Genomic DNA, 22,459 nt, shown 5'->3' with positions numbered 1-22,459 from the left:
GAACCCGCGACCCAATGGTGGAGGGCTAGTGGTAGCAGAATGTCAGACGTCTTAACCACTTAGCCACCGAGGACAGTTTACAGCACCGCATCACACCATGCTACTAGTCAAACATCACCAAATCTGTGTTAATTATTCAGTTGTTCTATGGTTTGTATGTGAACATCAACATGTCAAGGTAATCCGTTCCAGACAACTTCATAGCACTACATCCGAGGTACCTACTGATATCATAATCCATCTGGTTGTTCAAAAGGGTTTGTTTAAAGTTTTTTATTATATATTTGACCAATGTGGCCTTGAAAGTAGGTCAAGGTCATTTTTTGAAGAAATTTATAGTACTCTGTTCAAGGTACCTACTGGCCAAATATCATGACACTGGTTCCTCCAGTTCCTAAGAAGAAGTTGACGGACGTTAAAAACACACCATACCACAAGGTGAACTAATAATAATAAGGCTTCGTGTTTACGTTGTTCATTTTTTCCAAATTTAAAATAACGCTGACAGTAATTTCCAACATTTTTATTGTCATATATATATATATCAATTTATAAAATATACAATTAATGAAACTAAAATTTGATGACATTGATAGCCAACACAAGTCTAAAATAACAGGAAGTTAACACAATGTTACATTTTGACAGCATGACATATTTGTATTGTTCTGCACCGACATCATTTGTACATCAGATCACCATGACAACAGCTGTTACCGGAGATCACTGTCAAATGTGATGTCATATAAATTGTGTACACTCAAAAGGATGACATCATATGGATCAAACACAAAATACAATGGCAATGGTTTTTGATGGTACAATAATAACTAGAAATATGAATTAACTCATTGAACCCTGAAGTTTCATAATGAACTCCTCCAACTATTGAATTGGAAGAGTTCAAATGTGTCTTCAGGGGTGAATGAGTTAAGGAAGCATTTATTTAAAACTTTTCAAAACTTTTACAAGTCAATGTATATAGCCAAGCAAAGTAAAAAAATTTACTACACCAGATGGTCATTTTGTCTGTTGCAATCATCAGTGGTATTTTAAGTCAATAGAAAGAAGTTAGAAATTGACAACTTTTGGCTACAAGACAAAATTTATTCTTAATAGATTTCATGTAAACATGGCCAGAATGAAATCCAGCTTGAAGTTGGTTATTGGAGTCAAAAGGAAAGTCTGATTATCTGAGCAGCATTTTTAAAATTGTCTTTATATTAAAGTTCCTAATTTAAAATTGTTTGAGTTTACCTAAATTGTTTCCTCTGTCATACGCTTTGACCAGAAATTCACCTTTTCAGGCTAAATTCACGAAAACGTCCGAGTATACCATTTTCTAAGTTACATTATTTACAGTTGGTCTGATCTGTCATGTCTTATTGCTTCAGTTCATCACCAGTTCGACTTAATATAAATGACATTGAATTTAGCAAAACAGAATACGGGATAAAATTAAAAATATTTTGGGTTAGTTATGGTTTTGCGAACAGGCAATATCAGGTTTTGAGATCACCTACACAAGGAGATGTACATTCCAGTACTCAAGTGTAGATAGCTTAATTAACTATAAGACATGCAAGAGTAACTACCGATATATAAGTTTTATTGTAACCGATAAATAAATTTTAACACTTTACAATTGTGATCAGTAGGGACATTTTGGACACCCCAATATAAACCTTGTTCAGGAGCACAATCAAACAAAACTAGGATGAAACTCATTATTTCACTTTAACGATAACTCCGAAAAACATTATACTGCAGCGAAAAATTTCCCAGTATACAGTTATTTCACTTGCAGATTAGCCAGGTTTGGCATATTCTGATGAAATTGTGATATTGGAGCTTAGTATAGATCACAGATAAGTTTTCTACTATTAATGTTACGCCACACCTTAGTCTGTATTTACTCATTTCAAATCGGCTGAGAAACACAAGGCGGACAACTCACTGACTGAAAAAACATAAGGGAGACAACTCACTGACTGAGAAGCAGAAGGGAGACAACTCACCAACAGAGAAACACAAGGGAGACAACTCACGGACGGAGAAACACAAGGGAGACAACTCACCAACAGAGAAACACAAGGGAGACAACTTAAATACAAATCACTCACAGGTTGTGCAATCTATCCTTTAACTTGAAATTTGCTTATAAAGCTTGATGCAAATGAATCCTGACAAACACATGATGAGGAACAAATGATTAACATACAGATTTGTAATGGAAGGTTAAATAATAGCCGATTATTGCACACAATTTCTTACCGATGAAAGGAACCCAATAATTATAAATTCACATCAGCAAAGTAACATTAATCTGTAACTTTTTTAACTTTTTAGTTTCTTCATCTCAAACTCATCACATCTGATATGAGCATTTTGAAAACTCATTTTAAACTTTTTTCTAATTCAAACAATGAAATCATGCCTTGATAGTGATCTTCCTTTTAGACGTTTTCTTTTACACTCGTGTATATATATATACGTACAATAAGTGAAATGCATTATCAACACCGTTGTAATTTATATAGACAGGTGGAAGTGATATCACAGCTGCCAAATATATCTATAACCGTACCATGGGCTCTTGTTATGAAGAGCGTCAACACCGGATTCATTTACAGAACTAATTTAAAGAATTAAAAAAAAATTCATGAACAATTTTCCCCCTCGTAATTCCAAATGATTTTTCCCCCCACCTCAAAATGATGGTGAATCAAAAACAACAAGAAGATTTCAGTTTAACTTCAATAATTATGAAATTACCTGAGATTCCGATATTACATTTATCCTTAAGAGGCTAATGGGGTCTGTATAACAGAGATGTGGCCGGAATTACCTGATTGTGTATGAAATGGTGTTAGAGTATCTATGTGGTTTGTTGGTGTTTTATGTCCTATTAACAGCTATGGTCATTTAAGGACGTGCAAGGTTTTGAGGAAAGCCGGGCCAGTCCCTGGAGACTGCTCCACGTAGGCCTCGAACCTGAAAGACTAGATGATGTTGATGTACAAGTGTCAGTTGTAAGTCTTGTCACATTTGGAGTTAATGTGATCTGCCAATACGGAATCCACTTACAGAGGGGGTGGGGTTTGGGGGACCGAGTTAATGTGACACATCAGTAATAGGTCTGAACATTACCTTAACTCATTCACCCCTGAAATTTCATGATCAACTATTCCATCCTTTAAATTGGAACTTTAAATTGGAAGAGTTCAAATGTGTTTTCAGGGGTTAATGAGTTTATACATATAATGATTTAACATTTGACCCCTTTTGGACAGACCCAATAGTTGAGTCATGATACATCCATCCAATAAGTTTTAGAAATATTGTTTATTATTTTATTCATTTACTCTCCACATTTTTGTTCTCAATTCAGCTCCGAGTTGATAACAAAATGAACAGGTAGCCAGCCTTTTACCATACCACATAGTGTGTCATTGAACTGTTGAGCAAATGAAAAAGAAAGAATCCGAGAAGAAACTGTCCACTTTAAAACTCAGCAACAATGGTTTCATGGTAGAGCGAAGGGACATAACTCTGCTTTATAAACCATTATATTTCCTCACAATTTTCACCCTTGTGTCTTTCATAATATATTTCTGCAGTGTTAAAAGTAGCCCATCCTCCTGATATTAACTTTACACTGTAAGTTTTCCGAGATCAAAATAAAAGCACCCATGTTGGATTTTTCTCATGTTGAAAAGCAAAAAGGACAAAACTGAAATATGAAAAAGTCTGATTGCAAGATAAAAATTATTTTTTATTTTTCAAAATTTTGTTGACCACATCACTAGATCCTAATTAGGCAAAACAATTGTTAGAACTGGTTCATTCTTTAATTTTAACTAATCAAATAACCAAAAACATGGAAGATGTGCAGTGGAAAACATTAAGTATTAAATATCAGTTACCTAAGTCTCCTTCAACAAAGTGATAAGAAATAAAAACCAACCCTTCCCTAATCCGTAAAAATGTTCTGTTATTGTTACCGTTATATCAAATGGTCTGTTCTCCTGGCCAACATAAGATCAATTTATTAAAACATTTGAATTTTCTAAACTGCAATAAACTTGTTCAGATTCAAAAACTAGCATGACCACAATAAGTACATGAGAACACAATCCCCAAATACCACCGGAACAGAAACTCTACGAACATTGCTAAATGGTTTGATCTGTGCTACGTCCTTCTTAATCGTTTCTTGCCATCTTCTGACGTGACTGGAGACATGGATGCTAGCCGACCACTTTTCCGTGTCGGTGTGCCCAGAATACTGGAGGTGGAGGCAGAGCTTGGAGTTGTGCTTCCGTTGGCAATGGTTGGTTGCGGTGTAGTGCTGCCAGCCGTTTTCGGCCGTTTGGATATTGATGGACCTTCATCAGAGCTTGGAGGTGGGCGCATTGTTTTGACTCTCTCGGATGCAGGAATCCTTGGGGTAGACATGGTCACACCTATGAAGGAAACGAACATTCTTTCCGTAAGCGTAGGAATATAACTAGGAAATATGTAGATATTTTTTATCCCTAGCTTTCAGGAAATAATGAAGCTGCAATCCATTGTTGAGGTGTGGTGTCAATACACTGTTTAATATGATTGAGAATCAGAAGTAGATATGTCTGGCAAATGGTTCTCAGAAATCGGATAATATCACGTGAATTTATGTCACAATCTTACGAGGCATAAAGGTATCCTAGATATCCAATTTTTTGTCTTTAAAGTAACATTGGCTAAAATCACATGACAGGGAATTTCTCGCAATTAATATTAATTTTTGACTGGTCAATCAGGCTGGCGGTTTTAAGAACTACTAGTCCAGCTGGAGATTTCAATAGTCTCAGAATATCAAGCTGTACCTTTACTGTCTAGCCCTTGGCGATGCAAATACTTACTACCAAATGCAGATGTCACGTTTACATCATATATGCCAATAAACTAATCTTCACTTCATTGTTACTTACCCAGGCTTGAACCCACTTCTAATATCATGTTATTAATAATTTTGGACAAAAGATTCTAACAATCAACAAATTCTTTACATTCAAGAGATGCTTGCAATTTTTTTTTTATGCATTTATGTACATATTAAACTTGATTTTTGAAATCTACATATAAATGACTGACCTAGTTTTTGTTCAACGTCTCTGAGCTCGACTTCGGTGTCACGACATTCTTTATATTTCTCCTGCATCTCTGGTAGCTTCATGTGGGCCACCTGCTCTGCCAGCTCACTCTTGGCCTTCCCCGACTTTGTCATCCCAACACGATAGTTCTGGAGCAAATCTGTAACCCCAGGGTCAAAATTGTTAGTACAAGGTTACACAACGGTAGGTCAAGGTCATTACACTGTAAAACACGGTTACAAAGGCCAAATCCTTGCTAAATAAGTGGAAATTCTCTCCTTAGCGACAATTTTTAACCCATGCCGTGTGGAAAATTTCCACTGAGGCAATGGTTTTGAAATCTATATGATCTATAGATAAATACCTGCATGTGAATATTTTTGGAACAGTTTACTCAACACAAGTAAATGCTAGCATTTTCACATCGCGAAATTTCCACTTTCACAGTATTCCTGCACACGGTCATAACAACGAGGTCAAAATAACCATCATCAAATTATTAATACTTTCATACAAACCTTGACCAAGACATACACATATGTAACTATTTGTGAAAGAATATTGCTACAAAAGTGTAATGAATTCTTATTCCAAACTAAGAAGAATGCACTGAATTTATGCTATTTAATAATAATAATAATGATAATAATTTGAGGTTCTTATATACCGTTTTATCACAACCTAGTTCGTAGGTTGTCTCAAAGCGGTTCACAAATTAGTATCCGTGGTTAAAGGACCTTTGCAACCAGCCATTATATCTTTCTCAACTCCCTGGGGAGCATACAGCCGGTGCTGCCACTTCGGCGCTCACAGCTACCATTCTACAATTCTAGCACTGCCTAACCACATACTCATTTACAGCTGAGTAGACTGGAACAAGCGGAGTAAAGTATCTTGTTTGAAGATACAACACAGTGCCGTGCCATGACTCAAACCCGCAACCCTTCTGTCATGAGCCGGCATCCTACCATTAGACTACCGTGCTTCCTACTTGTGGCAAGTAAGTAACACATCCACATTTTTCTTTTCTGTATCCATCCAAACTCCATGATCAAAACTTACCGATTTGGTTGGATAATTCGTGATAGGTGAATGGCAGAGGTTCACTAAACACAGCCCCTCGTAGTTTGTCTATAGACAGAGCTTTGTTCATGAGACCTCCAAATTTCCCGTTGCTACGGATCCTGTCACCCTGACGTGTCAGGATTGTAGGGCAGTGTGTGTATTTCACCAGCTGTTCAACGAGAGGAAATAAGATAAACGAAATATATACTCGGCTACTTAAAAAACAAAACATGATTAGGTACTAGGTTATGGACTCAATCAAGAAATTTGACCCGTGTATTATAAGAATTTGAAAATAGATCAATCATTTATTTGTAATAATTTGATATTTCAAATTGTTTGAAAATTAAAGGTACAGTTAATTCTGCTTATTTATATACATGTAGCTGCCCATGATTTGTCAGAATGCTGAATTTGTTTAAACTAACTGTCTGAATAGCCATGGAGAGAATATGATTGACTGCCATTTTGGAAATTGTCAATAATAGATCAGGACAGGGTGGATGCTCAAATTGGTCTCTAGGCCTGAAGATATATAATTGTATTTTTGAATTTTATTTAAAATTTCTTCCAGAGTCCATTGCGACTATGATGTTCCTTAGGGTAGTTCTTGGTATAAAACGAAAATGCAACAGTTAATTAACTGGAAATAAAACCCTCAAGATGGACCTCATTTTATTCAGTGATAGGATATTTAGTGATTGATTAAGTGTTTAGATAAATAAACCCACGTACCTCCTGTCTGTACTCGTTAGCTTGGTCTAAATTATCCAGGATCAGGGTGTCGCCCAACAGCATTCCAATCACTGAAGTATACAGACACAAAATCAGCTAGAGACCGGTGATGGAAGTCTCTGAAGAGGAGTTACAGATTCCTCCCCTACCTTAACTGTGTGCCAGAGAAATCTGCATCCCTCAGGAAGTCTAATTGGTTGTTTAATTCAAAGCTAAACAGAGGGTTAGACAACCAAATAGTCACCCCAAGGGTAGGAGATTTTTTCAATAACATTTTTGTAAAAGCTGTTTTAAGGCAAGCATATATTCAATTTTAGAGTATGATTCCAAAATAATTTCGATATCAAAATTAAAGGCTTGGAGTTTTTTTCAATAACTTTTTTGGAAAGCTTGGTTTGATCGTGTTTTATGTCCTACTAACAGCTATGGTCATTTAAGGATGTGCCAGGTTTTGGTGGCCGAGGAAAGCCGGAGATCCCGGAGAAAAACCACCGACCTACAGCCAGTTCCTGGCGACTGCCCCACGTAGGCCTCGAACCCGCAACCCAGTGGTGGAGAGCTAGTGGTGGCAGAATCATTTTGAAACCATACTTTTGTAAAGCTGTTTTAAGGCAGACATACATTACATTTTAAAGTATGGTTTCAAAATAATTTCGATATAAAATTTTTGTCTATAGTTTATAAATATTATATGAAATAAATCAATTTATATTATTTTAACATTTATAAATCAACATGTTTAATCTGGTAATACTATTCTTCAAATTAAACATGACGTACCTATCTTGCATTTTTCTTCATTCTGTGGGAATATGATAAGGTTCCTGGCATACATCGGGTTACCACGGGGATGCCAGTTCGGTTTGTATTTCACATGAGGTAAAGGTCTGAAACACAAGTTCATTTTTAATATACTGTATGTTATCTTAGATTGGAGACCTGGACTTTATAAAGGGAGATAATCTTACATAGTGTTTGTTATCTTAGACCGGAGACCTTGCCTTATAAAGTGAGATAATCTTACATACTATATATTATCTTAGACCAGAGACCTTGACCTTATAAAGGGAGATAATGTTACATACTGTATGTTATCTTAGACCGGAGACCTTGACCTTACAAAGGGAGATAACCTTACATAGTGTATGTTATCTTAGACCCGAGACCTGAACCTTATTAAAGGAGATAACCTTACATAGTGTATGTTAGCCATCACAGTTTCGTATTCAATACATATTCGCCCCCTATTTTGAGTGTCATCATTTAAGGGTAATATCTCGAAATACAGATAAACCGTTTGAAAACACTGATCCCAAGCGTCATCATCCGCCAGTGACTTCACTTGAAAGAAAATCAAATGTGTGGGAGTAAACGTAAATATGTTGTGACCACTTAGATGTCAGTGTGGTTTTTACATGGACTGCCCAGTTGTCTGGTGATAATCTGATTTCAGTTCATTTAAGCTTACATAACAGCATTGGGTTACAAGTACTTTCAACATGTTTTGATAAGGTCTGTAAAAGTGGTAAACATTTTTGATAATTTCGCTGGTGTTTAGAATTCGCAGATGTTAGTCAACCCGGCAAAATATAACCGCTATACAGCATCTTCTCTGCACCCCTGGAATTGATCATCACAAAATCCAAGGCATATGGTTAGCTTTTCGGTTGGTTTCAGGTATAAAGACCTGACCAATCGCAAAGTTTATACCTGTCCTTTGAAGATTACTGAGAAGCGACACCAATCTTCAAAGCTTGTTGATTTTACCACTACGCTGAAGGAGTCAGACTTGTCTACCTGTATCATCTACGAGATTAGGTGTCGCCTAAAAAGCTTGGATTGTTTTACATGGCATATTCCAGGGGTGAAGAGAGATATGTGCAACAAAGCGGAACCCTCGGTTGTCAAGGACGAGGGTCCTAATCTGCGCGTAATATTTACTATGAGTGACAAGCCCTGGGACCTAGTCCTTAGAAGGGGTAACATGACCTACTGTAATTTTTTTTTTTATCAATTCCATTCTGAGCTGATGTCCATACCAACGCTGGATAGTTTATTTTAAGATTATTTTAGTGTTATACAAAAGTACGCTGGATACAGTTATATCGTTACTGTGACTGACCATATACTTACACCAGTTCTGAGGAATAAGTGAACATGATGTCATTAAGCAGGACACAATTGTGCAAAAAAAAAAAAAAAAAAAAAATATGATCAAAGACTCATTTCCCTTAAAGGCAATCATAAAAAAGTTGTATTTTTAAGAATGGAACTCACTTTCTCCAATCTGGAAGATTTTTCTTAAATATTGAGTCAATTGGTAAAACTTGCTGTTTGCCGTTGGTCTGTGCATACACCTCTTTGGCCTGCAAAACAAAGAACCAATTTAGGTATCAATAGTGAGTAGCATCAATATCTGTCAGTGTTTTCATTAACCCTTCCCCCACTGTTGACCATAATGGACTCTTCCATATCAATGCATGATAGAGTCTACTAAAGTTACATAGGGGTGAAAGATTTAAAGGGGCCGCAGTGGACAAGTGGTAAAGGCGTCTGACCGTTTACCATCACTAGCCCTCCACCACTTGGTCGTTGGTTCAATGGCTACATTGGGCAGTTGAGTAGTACTGGCCACAGGTTGGTGGTTTTTCTCTTGGCACTTACTCCGACTTTCCTCCACTACCAAATTCTCGCACATCCTTGATTTACCATAGCTGTTAATAGTACGTTTAACCTCAACAAACAAAAGTTTTCATTAAAAGCAGGAGAAAATAGCCTGCTATTCGTCAACTTGGAATAAACTGGGCTGTTTTTTCTAAATATGTATATGTCAACATAATCAGCTATTCTTTCAAAATTAAGTGAGAACAAAGTCTGTCTGTGACAGGAGGCAAACATGTCTACAAATGGCCTTTTTTCTCTTTATGCATTGCTTACACGTTCCATACACCTGTATACGAATTAGAAGTAATCGCACTTTGAAAATTCTTTTATGTTTTCTCCAGACAATATCTGACAGAGGGATAGCACAGACACAACCATGTAGGAATGATATGTAATAATTCTGTGATCATTTAACAGTAAGAAAAATACTTACGCTGTGTTATTCCAGTTAAAGACATAAACCTTTGTGTCGATACCAATATTCTCGGTGACAGTGAACGTGAAATGAGAGTCAGTTACATCAGACATACATTTGCTGTTCAAATATTCCTGTTCTACTGTAGCTGTAAAAAGTGTACTGAAATATATTGTGTCAGTTAACAGGTGCTGGCTATTTTACCTTTTTGTTGGTTAGAGTGACAACACAGTCCATATCAGCAGACATGTGCCAGGACAGCACACGAGCAATAGCTTCATCCTCTATCTGGCCAAGGTGACCGATCTGTCAAAATAAAGGGGAGATAAATCAATCCTACCATGTGACCGATCTGTCAAAATAAAGGGGAGTTAACTAAATCATATCATGTGACCAATATGTCAAAATAAAGGGGAGTTAACTCAATCCTACCATGTGACCGATCTGTCAAAACAAAGGGGAGTTAACTCAATCCTTCCAGTTTACCAACCTGTCAAAATAAAGGGGAGTTAATTCTATTCTTCCATGAATTTTGACACACCAGGATCTAGGTGTTCAAATTTACGGCAGACAGAAGTTGGATGCCAAAATTTTCCTCCAGTGTGATGCTTACCTTGCCAAGAATCTCATTGTCTGGAGGAGCTTCTGCCAGACCACATGTTCTCCGTTTAGCTGTCCGGACTTGTTCACGACTCCTGGTTTTTTCTTCTAGAAGTTTATCAACACTGGCTAACTAAGAGACAAAAATCAAAAAATCAAAAAAAATCATACTAAACTAAATATGTCATATGTGATAATTTTTAATTTTTCCCCACTCTGATTCTGTTTACTCCGTAAGAAATTGTTTAAAGGATTAAATACAACAAGGGGCCCGGAGGGCCTATATCGCTCACCTGAATATGTTTAAAATAATTGGTATGAAGTAGGTGCTGTAAGTACATATGAAATTTCAGAAAGATCCATACAGTACTTGAGATATAATGAGAACAAACTTCAAACAGAGCCCCATCCCTATGCCCCTAGGGGGGGGGGGGGTCATACCCACCAATTATACTAAATTGAGTCCCCTTGACCAAAGAATGCTCCAGACTTCATAAGGATTTTAAAGGTTTTACCTCTATTTCTCCTATTGGGCCCCGCCCTTCTTACCCTTGGGAGACCACACCCACTGCTTATACAAAATTGAGTCCCTTTTGCCTAAGGATGCTCCAGACTAAATTAGGATAATATCCCTTAATCCCTATGGTAGAAGAAGGATTATAAAGGTTTTACCTATATTTCCCCTATTGGGCCCCTCCCCTCAGGTCCCAGGGGGGGGGGGGGGCACACCAACTGTTTATACAAAATTGGTTCTCCTTTACCCAAGGATGTTTCAGAACAAATATGGAACAAATCCATTCATTCCTACAGAAGTATAGGATTTTAAAGAATAATTTTCTATGTTTCCCCAATGGGCCCCGCCTCTCAGGCCCCTTGGGGGCCAAACCAACGATTTATACAAAATTGGTTCCCCTTCACCCAAGGATGCTTCAGAACAAATATGGAATAAATCCTTTTATTCCTACTGAAGAAGGATTTTAAAGAATTTGCTATATTTCCCCTATTGGGCCAGCCCCTCAGACCCCAGGGGGGCCACACCCACTGTTTATACAAAATTGGTTCCCCTTTACCCAAGGATGCTCCACACCAAATCCTTTTATTCCTACAGACGAAGAAGGATTTTAAAGAATAATTTGCTATGTTTCCCATATTGGGCCTGCTCCTCAGACCCCTTGGGGGCCACACCCACGGTTTATACAAAATTGGTTCCCCTTCACCCAAGGTTGCTTCAGACCAAATATGGAACAAATCCTTTCATTTCTACAGAAGAAGAAGGATTTCAAAGAATTTGCTATATTTCCCCTATTGGGCCCCGCCCCTCAGCCCTCAGGGGGCCAGACCCACAGTTTATACAAAATTGGTTTCCCTTCAACCAGGAATGCTTCAGACCAAATATGGACCAAATCCTTTCATTCCTACAGAATAAGAAGGATTTTAAAGAATTTGCTATGTTTCCCCTAATTGGCCCCGCCCCTCAGGCCCCTGGGGGGCCACATCCACGATTTATACAAAATTGTTCCCCTTCACCCAAGGATGCTTCAGACCAAATATGGAACAAATCCTTTCATTCCTACAGATGAAGAGGATTTTAAAGAATAATTTGCTATGTTTCCCCTAATGGGCCCCGCCTCTCAGGCCCCTTGGGGGCCAAACCCACGATTTATACAAAATTGGTTCCCCTTCACCCAAGGATGCTTCAGAACAAATATGGAACAAATCCTTTCATTCCTACAGAAGACGAAGGATTTTAAAGAATTTGCTATATTTCCCCTATTGGGCCCCGGCGCTTAGCCCCCAGGGGGGCAAGACCCACCATTTATACAAAATTTGTTCCCCTTCTCCTATGGATGCTTTTGACCAAATTTGGTCAAAATCTGCTCAGTCGTTCATGACTAGTAGCGTTTTGAAAGAAAAGTTGACGGACGGACGGACGGATGACGGACGCTGCGGTATGGCATAAGCTCACCATGGTCCTTTGGACCCAGTGAGCTAATAAACATGTAGCTGTTTTCGTTTTGAGTTTTTGTTCTTTTTCAAATTGTTTTTTTCTTTCAAAATGTTTTATTTCAATATTTTGGAATTTTTTATATACTTAGCATCTACATCTTTCTTATAACCTGCATACATTGTTTTACATATCACTACATCATTCTTCATCTTATAACCAGCATACGTTGTTTTACATATAGCTACATTATTCTTCATCTTAACCCTTACACCACTGTGGACCACAATGGACTCATCTAGATAAATGTATGGTACAGTCTACTAAAGTTACCTAGGTGTGAAAGGGTTAAGAAATGAGGCAATTGATCTTTCTTTTAAATGTGACTTTTTCAAAATCATAAACCAGATAGAAATAATTTAATGCTAGTCATGCAAATGATTTAATCCCGTTTCACTGGACTTACGTTCTGCAAATGGACAAGAGGAACCTTTTGTTTTCGCAGTTCTTCTCTGATCTTATTTTCTTCCACTTGAGCTTCGTGTACAGAGACTGAAAACACGAACAATTTTTTATTTGCATACAGACAGAAAACATAGACTATTCCTTATCAATTACGTGTACAGAGAGAAAATATAGACCATCCCTTATCCATTACAAATATTGGTGTACAGACAGAATTTTAGACCTTATATATACCGTACGAGTAGAAATGTTCATGGTGTGGAAATGCCCACGCTATTCATTTTGAGTAAATTAGCATGAAATATACACAAGCGAAATACTAATTGAAAGACTATATAAATTACAGATCTTAGAATATACACATTTTAGAAGCATTGCCAATGTGAATATTTCCACACTGCAATCTGTTTAGTGAATGGCAATACAAATATATAATTAAGTACAGGTGGTAAACACTGACCATGATACTTATCAATTACCTCAGACTTGCTTTTAAGCTGTTTGACAAAACTTTAACACTATTTGTCTTTACTTTAAAGTTCTAAGGTTTCCTATTGAGCTGTCAGTTTGACTTTCAAGCCCTCTGACTTATTTAAGAGACCTCTGCTGAACCTGGTCGTTTAATTTACCCTTGAACCCTTTTGACTTACTTTGAACCCTTTAGCATACCTCAGAACCCTTTGACATACCTCAGAACCCTATGAATTACCTTTGAACAAAGGATTGCTTACCTTTGAACCCTTTGATTAACCTTTGAACCCTTTGACTAACCTTTGAACCATTTGACTAACCTTTGAATCATTTGACTTAACTTTGAACACTTGGACCAACTTTTGAACCCTTCACTTACTTTTGAACCCTTCACTTACTTTTCAACCCTTCACTTACTTTTGAGCTCCTTGACTAGTTGTTCTGTGGTTTCAAACAAGGACTTGTAGGTTTTAATAACGGCACGGAGGTCATCTCGCTGTCGTGACAACGAGGTCATCTGAGACTGTTTTTTGGCATCTATAAGATACAAAATAATTTCTATGTATAAATAAGAGTTGATATCTGTGCATCTCATGTATGCAGCATCTTACCATCTTAAATGTAGCTGTGTAGTTCTCATTAATTTACAAATATTGGGCCTGTTCAAGATCAATCGGAAGTGTCCGTCATTCCGTAATATGTGTAATTTATGAACATTTCATATTTGGATGTGTTAAATTATACAACTGGTGATCTGAAACTGGGACAAAGAGTGAAATAGTTCCTGTGACATAGGCAATCGTTTTGTCTTTGCCTATATACCACCCACATACAAGGTTCTTCCAAAATTCTCCAACGAATTGAACTGTAAACAAGAGCGAGGTTTCTTAAAGTGGAAATCTTATCAGAAGGAAGTACAGGTCATAAGAATGTAACATACTTCCTTCAGTCTCCAAGTCACAGTTAGGTAGCATGCATCCTTCAGTCTCCAAGTCACTGTAAGTAGCATGCATCTTAAAAGTCTCCATGTCACAATAAGTTTGTATATGTTATTAAGTCTTCATGTCACAGTAAGATAGCATACATCCTTAAGTCTTCGTGTCACAGTAAAATAGCACACATCCTTAAGTCTTCATGTCACAGTAAGGTAGCATACATCTTTAATCAATAGAACGAAATCACTACTGGAAAGTTTTACCTCATTTGGAACCGAGATTTATTTCTGATCTAAATTAATTGGCAAACAAATCTGGAACCAATTAAAAAGTCATCATCCTAAAAATAGTGACGGTGATGTTGAAGTATCCGACATGCTCTACACTAAGAACACGGAAACTTGTGTGCTCTTTCTGAACAAACTGGCAGGCTATTTACGTGAAATAACGATATCCTAGGAAACATCAAAGTACACACTATCTTGCCATTACTTACTGCTAATTGTAATCAGTGTCTGCAATTCTCTAGTGGCTTATGGTAGTCTACTGTATACTGCTTTTAGTTCGGCATATAATAGAGTAGCTCCTATTAATCAAGACTGAAGTCAATTGAATGGCCCATGTTTGGTATGTTATTTAAGCCCATCCTTTGATAAAGATTTTCAAAAAACAAGGCTATTTCCGGAATTCTTTTTTTCCTGCAAAAATTCCAAGTTCAGAAATATATGAGTAAGAATCAGTCATACCTTTCTCTGGGATACATCCCTCACTATGCCCCTTTAACTCATTCACCCTTGAAATTTCATATTGAACTATTCCAACCTATGAATTGGAAGAGTTCAAATGTGTCTTCAGGGGTGAATGAGTTAATTCCTTTCTTGGGAATAACACTCTCTACCCCCACCTGAAGTAAAAAAGGTGCCCAAAAACTTGCAACAAGAGAAATTTGGCCTGAAAAAGGAACCACCAGCAATCTTACTATTTTACACTCGTGTTTTGACTTTTCCAATAATCAACAGAGCCTGCACTCAGAAACTTGTCACTGGGTTTCTCCAGCTACTTTTGCGTCACCAAAAAAATTTCATCTTCGTTTTTGAATTCCAAGTTAACAAGTTCAAAATTTTCATGGCTACTTTCGTGTCACCAAAAATATTTCACCATCATTATCAAATTCTAGGTTAACAAGTTTAAAATTATATAAAAGTGCAGTTCTTACTAGAAAGAAAGTCAACTCATTCACCCCTGAAACTTCATAATGAACTATTCCAACCTTTGATTTGGAAGAGTTCAAATGTGTCTTCAGGGGTGAATGAGTAAAACTAAACATATAAATCCCCTGCCCCATACCGACACGAAACATTCAGCATCAAGAAGGATCACTATAGTTGAACAGCTGATGCTATTGACAACTTAAAAAGAAAACTACTTTCGTGTCACCAAAAATATTTCACCATCATTATCAAATTCTAAGTTAACAAGTTTAAAATTATATAAAGTGGAGTTCTTTCTAGTAAGAAAGTTAACTCATTCACCCCTGAAACTTTATAATGAACTATTCCAACCTTTGATTTGGAAGAGTTCAAATGTGTGTGTTTAGAGGTGAATGAGTTAAACTAAACATATAACTCCCCTGCCCCATACCGACACGAAACATTCAGCATCAAGAAGGATCACTTTAGTTGGACAGCCGTTGCTATTGACAACTTGAAAGAAAACTACTGTGTACAAATGCATGTGAATTGCATGTCTGTACAAATGATATAAAGAACTTCAATACTTGGAATTCAGAACCTGAGGAATTCCAAGCACTATTTCTTTTAAATATTCATATCCTTAATAAATTTAAACAAATAATTTAAACAGCGTACGTGAAAACAAAATGTATTCCATGAATTCAAAGTAGCATCAATTTTCAATGATTTTTTTTCAATCCCATAGAATAATGCACAAATTCCTCTTGAATTAACCTCAGAATGCAAGACTCCTTAACCAAATGATATTCATAATTGAGAATTTGGAAAAATAATAAGAATTTTCCCTCAAACCAAATTCGCAAATATATAAATAAACAAATTACCCACAATACAATAAGCCACTCTGTCTATTGATGATAAGTACAAACATTAAAAAAAAAAAAAAAGTCTGAGGTGAAGTTAGATTACATCTAATTATAACCTTGACCTTGGGGTGAAAATCAAACGCGGGTACACGGAACTACTGTCCAGCGATCACGATATAAAAATCAATTTACCTGATGTTTTCACTAATACATTTACTTATCACCTTAGATACAGACTGTGAAGCCTCTGGGTCGTCTTTCTGGTGTACATGCAATGTACAGTGCACTAATGACAGCCAAAAGGGATTGGTTTAAACATGCAATCGGAAGTTAGATGAACCGGGCAAAAAAAACAAAAAAACTTTCTTCACCCAAAACTGAGCGATACATCCTGTAGGCCCTGAGGTTTACTTTCATTCACTAGTGGAGCGGGGTGGTATACTGATGGAAACCTTAGCGGACTGGGAGGTACGATTGCATTATATCATTCATAATAGATGGCAAGTATACCCACGTCAGTCATTAAGTCAAATTGGTGCTATCTGTACATGGCCAATCAAATTCCCTGATTACGCATGTGCATAATTAATGAGCCATGCACACTGACCCATTGATTTTTCTACAAGGTAAGTAAAGTTTATAGCTGGGGCTCCTAAGGTTAACTATTGATCTCATATTATGTGGTGGTAATCTGGAGGCACATTAAGGGTATCTTATCATATAAATAAATAACAACGAATAAGACATTTTTTTTTCTCTTCAAAAACATGATCACATGAATATGTTACAAATACATATACCTTAGTTAATATAAATTACAATTTACCTAACAGATATGTAAAAAAACCACCCCAGATTCCCCAAATTTGGCCCCAAATGTCCAGTTACTCCATCACTCTGTAGGGAGGGTGCGATGAAGTCTCCAAAGAGTTCAATAAAACAAATACAAGTCTGAGAGTCTACAGTGTAGACAGATGCAGCGACCCAATGTAGCCACGACCACCGCCAGATAACCTGGTCCTAGGCTGACAGGCCGTCAATATCTCTGATTTCACAGGTAAGCTATAGCAGTAGTGTCTAGCTGTGGGATCCGATGTATCAGGATTTGGACCTTAAAAAGTGATATCCACGTTTTTTATTGTTATATTGATATAGCACGTACTTTCGACGAGCCATTTTAAGGACTACTGCAACGTTCCACAACACACACTTTTAGGCTTCAATAATAACACACTCTACTGCATGCAACAGTTACCTAGATAAAAACCCAACTAATTTTGATTACGATACACAATCTCACAGCCTTTTGAATCCTAATGGTATTGGACAATTATGCTTGTATGTATTTGGTTAAAAGCCCATTAGAGCTTATATGTTTGTAGTTTGTAACTATACCGAATTTAAATAGAACTTTCATATTCATATAGCAGCTTTTAATTAAATTATACCAATCCACAGCTTTTTGAATTCTCAAACTTTTCCCCATATGCAAAGAAACAACATGTTTACCATCCAGTAGCTATCTAGTGATCAATTCAAAAGGTAAGGGGAAAACGGTTTGTTTTTTTATTACACCCCACCCCCTAGAGCCGAGGAGCCCTAGACTCCCCTAACTTACTACATATAGCCTCGCACGGGAGGCCTCTTATTTATCTTTCACTCGGTTAACTTTCCTTCTGCTCTTTTAACAATTCTTTCATTCTCATAACTTTGTTTACTCTTCCGCTAGCAGCAGACAAGTTCAGAGTGTCAGAGGGTATGAAACGCTTGCCGACAATGCTTCCAATTTATAAATGTTTTGCATCACATGCTTAAGTCATTTTAAATATATATATTTACTTTTGTTAATAAAAACAGTAATAATATTCTTAGCTGTCTTTGTAACATCACTTCTCACACCACGCAGGCTCAAACCTCCCACGTTGTTCTGAATGTTACAATGACTTAGTGGGTAATATACTGTCTTTGTAACATCACTTCTCACACCACGCAGGCTCAAACTGTGCATGTCATTCTGAATGTTACAATAACTTAGTGGGTAATATGCTGTCTTTGTAACATCACTTCTCACACCACGCAGGCTCAAAACTCCCACGTCGTTCTGAATGTTACAATAACGTACTGGGTAATATGCTGTCTTTGAAGCCTCAATCCTCATACCAAGCCAGCCTGAACTTTTCTATGTCAGTCTGAGTGCGACCACTCAGTATCATGATGTCCATTAAATGTCATCACTTAAACATTTAGAGTGCTTTTATTACTGAAGTTATCTTGATGTAATTTTATGGAGTTGAAATACTGCTGCGGTTTTATGAAATGATACATTTTAACTCATTAATCCCTGGAAGTTCCTCTAATCCAAACGTTGGAATAGTTCATTACGAAATTTCAGGGGTGATTGAGTTAACGTGTCAGTATCAATATTTCAACAGTAAGACGAAATTATAACGCAAATAGATTACAATTTTTATAAGCTGTAACATTTTAATTTACAAGGATATTTGTCAATAAAGTCAACTGCATGTCATACTTTTTTTATTTCTGTTTATCTTCAGCCTTTTAACTAGACCCTTACATTAATTCTAGAAACAGGAATTTTTTGCCGGTTTGTTGAATATTCGCAATTGAATAATTCAGCAAAAAAGCGTGAAAATAATGCTTCCTCAATAATTACCCGATATATACTTAAGGATTTGTTTTTATTTCGGTGTCTTAAACGTACGGTAGTCTAAATGCTAGCGTTTGTTTGTAAACATTTACACAAGGTTTGTGGAAAGAAGTCTGCCCATATTTACATATATTCATATGCGGGTGAACTGGGTCACATTCTACACTCAAGTTATTGAGAAATGAACAGACTTGCCAACACTTAGGTTATCGATTCAGAAACAGTGGTAATTGTAAATACAGTATTATATGTTCATGAAAATGTTTCTTAAATTCTCGTTCGACTGTTACAGGAGCTGAACCAACAACATGACCTGATCCAGTAGACACGACACCGGACACCTGCCCACATCTCCTCAGGTATCACAGCCATTCAATGTATCAATGCATTCTCTATAACATGAAATGTTTGCTGTGTATTTACAACCATGGCTTTTGTTTCTTGGTTGCTATGGAACCGTGAAAATAAATACAACAAATTTAATTGATATGCTTTACTACTGTTTGTTTATATGGGGTACATGTATCTACACAAGTTGGCACCACGAAATTATTTAACCCTTTCAACCCTATGTAACTTTAGTAGACTATGCTATGCATTGATCTGGATGAGTCCATTTTGGTCTACAGTGGTGAAAGGGTTTTAAATAGCTTCAAACCACAAAAGAAAAGTACACAGAAACATTTCATATTATCTTTTGGATTTTCTGACCTTAGCAATTTTTGATTGCATTTTTATAATTAATTTATTTATCAAGCTTATAATACCATTTATTGTATTTAATATATATAACAACGAACTAATCACAGTGAGCCATGATGGAAGGTATTTGTATTATTTTATAAATCTGAAATTAGAAAATGACTTGAGACGATTCCAATGCAAATTAATGTCAATGTTAGACAAAGGAGTAGGGTATAAATCCTGGCGGACCTACAAATGTTTATGCAGGCATTGCATGTATGTAAAACATTGCTTTCTGTAATACTTTTACATACCAGGATCATCTAGAAAGGTAAAGAATGACAACACAATTCTGGATATGATTACTGAACACTTGAGTAGAAATACAGCTGTAAAATCGTAATGAATACACAAACTTCTCATAATTATCAGTTTTAAAACTTATGTATTTTTGACACGGCACTAATCTAATGAATTTTTCCCAACATGCAACTTTTTCATTTTATATTACAAAACAGGATGTCGAAATCAGCCTTCAGCTCAGGATATTCTTCATGGCGACAGAGACGCCAGTCACGTTCTAAGTCTCGATCGCGGGGTCCAATATCACGACAGTCCCGTGTTCTGTACGAGGCCCCTCGCCTCCTCCGCCTACACATCAATTGTAACCACAAGGGATATGTGGAACTGAATCTATCAGGCCAGGGCTTAACCACTCTCCCACAGGACATCTCTTATTTTACACGTCTCGAGGTCCTGAATGTATCCCATAATTCCCTGAGTGAAATTCCTGCATCTCTTGCACGTCTCCGTGGACTACGGATTCTCCTTTTACAGGAAAACAAGATACAAATGGTACCAGACACCCTTACAAACTGTTCCCACCTCACCGAGATCAATCTCACGAGAAACAAACTTTCTAATCTTCCACGAAATATAGACTCCTTGAAGAATCTTCGTATTCTGAAACTAGGACAAAACGAATTTGTGAGTCTACCTCATGATGTGGGACAGCTACAAAACCTGACTTATCTTGATCTCCAAGGAAACCGTATTTGGTACCTGCCGTTTTCAATGCATGGTCTTCGAAAATTGAAATTCCTGAATCTTGCGGACAACAAATTTGAACACCTGCCCATTCCTATATGTCAAGTCTCATCTTTAAAACTGTTAAATCTGAGAGGGAACAGTCTTAAGAGCTTATCTCCTGATTTCGAATCTCTGAAAAATCTCCGTGAGTTGAACTTGAGTTACAACAAATTCGACACCATTCCTGTTATTGTCTACAAATTAAAAGAGCTTCGGTTCCTCAACATTGCTGCCAATGACATCAAATACATTCAGCATCACATACAAGGCCTGCCAAACCTAAGCATACTTCACATACAGGGCAACAGGCTGTCAAACTTGCCAAACTCGTTCAAGAATCTTCAATACCTGAACATGTCAAACAATCACCTGTACAACGTTTCACTGGTGGGTATGACACGACTGAAAAACCTCAACGCCAGCAACAACTTCCTGGAGAACATTCCGATGGGTGTCTATGCCTTGACAAAGCTGGAGAGTTTACGTCTAAGCAACAACCAAATCAAGTATGTGTCGCAGGACCTCGTCCATCTTAAGAACTTGCGCGTCTTAGATCTGGGTAATAACAAGTTGGTCAGTTTCCCTCAGGTTATCGACCAGATGCATCACCTTGACTACTTCAACGTGAAGGGAAACCAACTCAAACATCGCATCCTATTACAGTACGGCGAGATCCCCGCCAATCAGGACGATATGATGGGCAACCGTCACATATATGCCAGCAAACGTAATCCTCACCAGGAGAACAATCGCTACTTGAACAAGTCAAAGAAACGTGACAAGTCGCCAAATACGAGGTCGTCCACCATCTTAGATCTAAACGACTCCCAGGACCTTGATGAACTCCTACTCAACGGTTTCTCACGGAAACACATTGAAAACAACTCTGAGTCTGTCATGTGGCGTGACAACAAAAACAAGGGAAATAAGGTAGACAAAGAGCCGCTGAAAAACATTCTAGATCATATTGCACATCTGGAAGCAGCCGAGGGGCACAATAACACCTCCACACCCGAGGGCGAAACAGACTTCGGTCTCCTTGGGATTTGTAACCAGTTGGAGATGTTGTTAAACAAGCAGCTACTGCAGCCTGTACTGTCGATGCGAGGGCCTTCCACAGGCAAAAGGTGAGTTATCTCCCCTGTAAGTGACTGATTCTCTTATGGCAAGTAGTTCTACCATAAACAACTGTCGCTGGTAGAATAAATACTAGAAATCCTTGCAAACTCTTCAAATTCTGCTTTGACATTTCTGCTGTAGATTTTCTGTACATCAATGGACCAATATTCATAAAACATTTCTCATGCTCGAACTCAGATTCTGTACTCAGGCTGAATTTCTTGTTCCGTTAAAATATCATTTCATTTTGCCATGATTTGGAAGAAATTATGTGTGGCCTTACACTGAATATCATTTTCAATGCTTACACCTACCTTTTTTTACAATGTCACAAGATTTAGACAAATAGCAAGAAAGTCAGTATGAGCCCTCGATGAACATGCCTCAAACCTGTTAGTGCATGTGAGGGA

The 22,459-nt window shown here is 37.3% G+C and overlaps 1 protein-coding gene across 2 annotated transcripts in view; it reads right to left on the bottom strand.

Moving 5' to 3' along the window:
- Nucleotides 1-507: 507 nt before the first annotated feature.
- Nucleotides 508-22,459, bottom strand: part of LOC110450933 (structural maintenance of chromosomes flexible hinge domain-containing protein 1-like) — a 71,829-nt gene continuing 49,877 nt past the window's right edge. For both annotated transcript variants that reach the window (XM_021498748.1, XM_021498749.1), the window contains 10 exons: nt 13,913-14,032; nt 13,026-13,111; nt 10,628-10,747; nt 10,219-10,320; nt 9,213-9,301; nt 7,716-7,822; nt 6,936-7,006; nt 6,198-6,369; nt 5,137-5,295; nt 508-4,466 (listed from right to left, as the gene is read on the bottom strand). In XM_021498748.1, the coding sequence (XP_021354423.1) occupies nt 4,195-4,466; nt 5,137-5,295; nt 6,198-6,369; nt 6,936-7,006; nt 7,716-7,822; nt 9,213-9,301; nt 10,219-10,320; nt 10,628-10,747; nt 13,026-13,111; nt 13,913-14,032 (1,298 nt within the window). In that variant the 3' untranslated portion in view covers nt 508-4,194. The remainder of the gene's footprint in view (nt 4,467-5,136; nt 5,296-6,197; nt 6,370-6,935; nt 7,007-7,715; nt 7,823-9,212; nt 9,302-10,218; nt 10,321-10,627; nt 10,748-13,025; nt 13,112-13,912; nt 14,033-22,459) is intronic.

Source organism: Mizuhopecten yessoensis, unplaced genomic scaffold, assembly GCF_002113885.1.
Source record: "Mizuhopecten yessoensis strain PY_sf001 unplaced genomic scaffold, ASM211388v2 scaffold5547, whole genome shotgun sequence".
NCBI lineage: Eukaryota > Metazoa > Mollusca > Bivalvia > Pectinida > Pectinidae > Mizuhopecten > Mizuhopecten yessoensis.
This window is presented reverse-complemented; position numbering and strand designations above follow the sequence as displayed.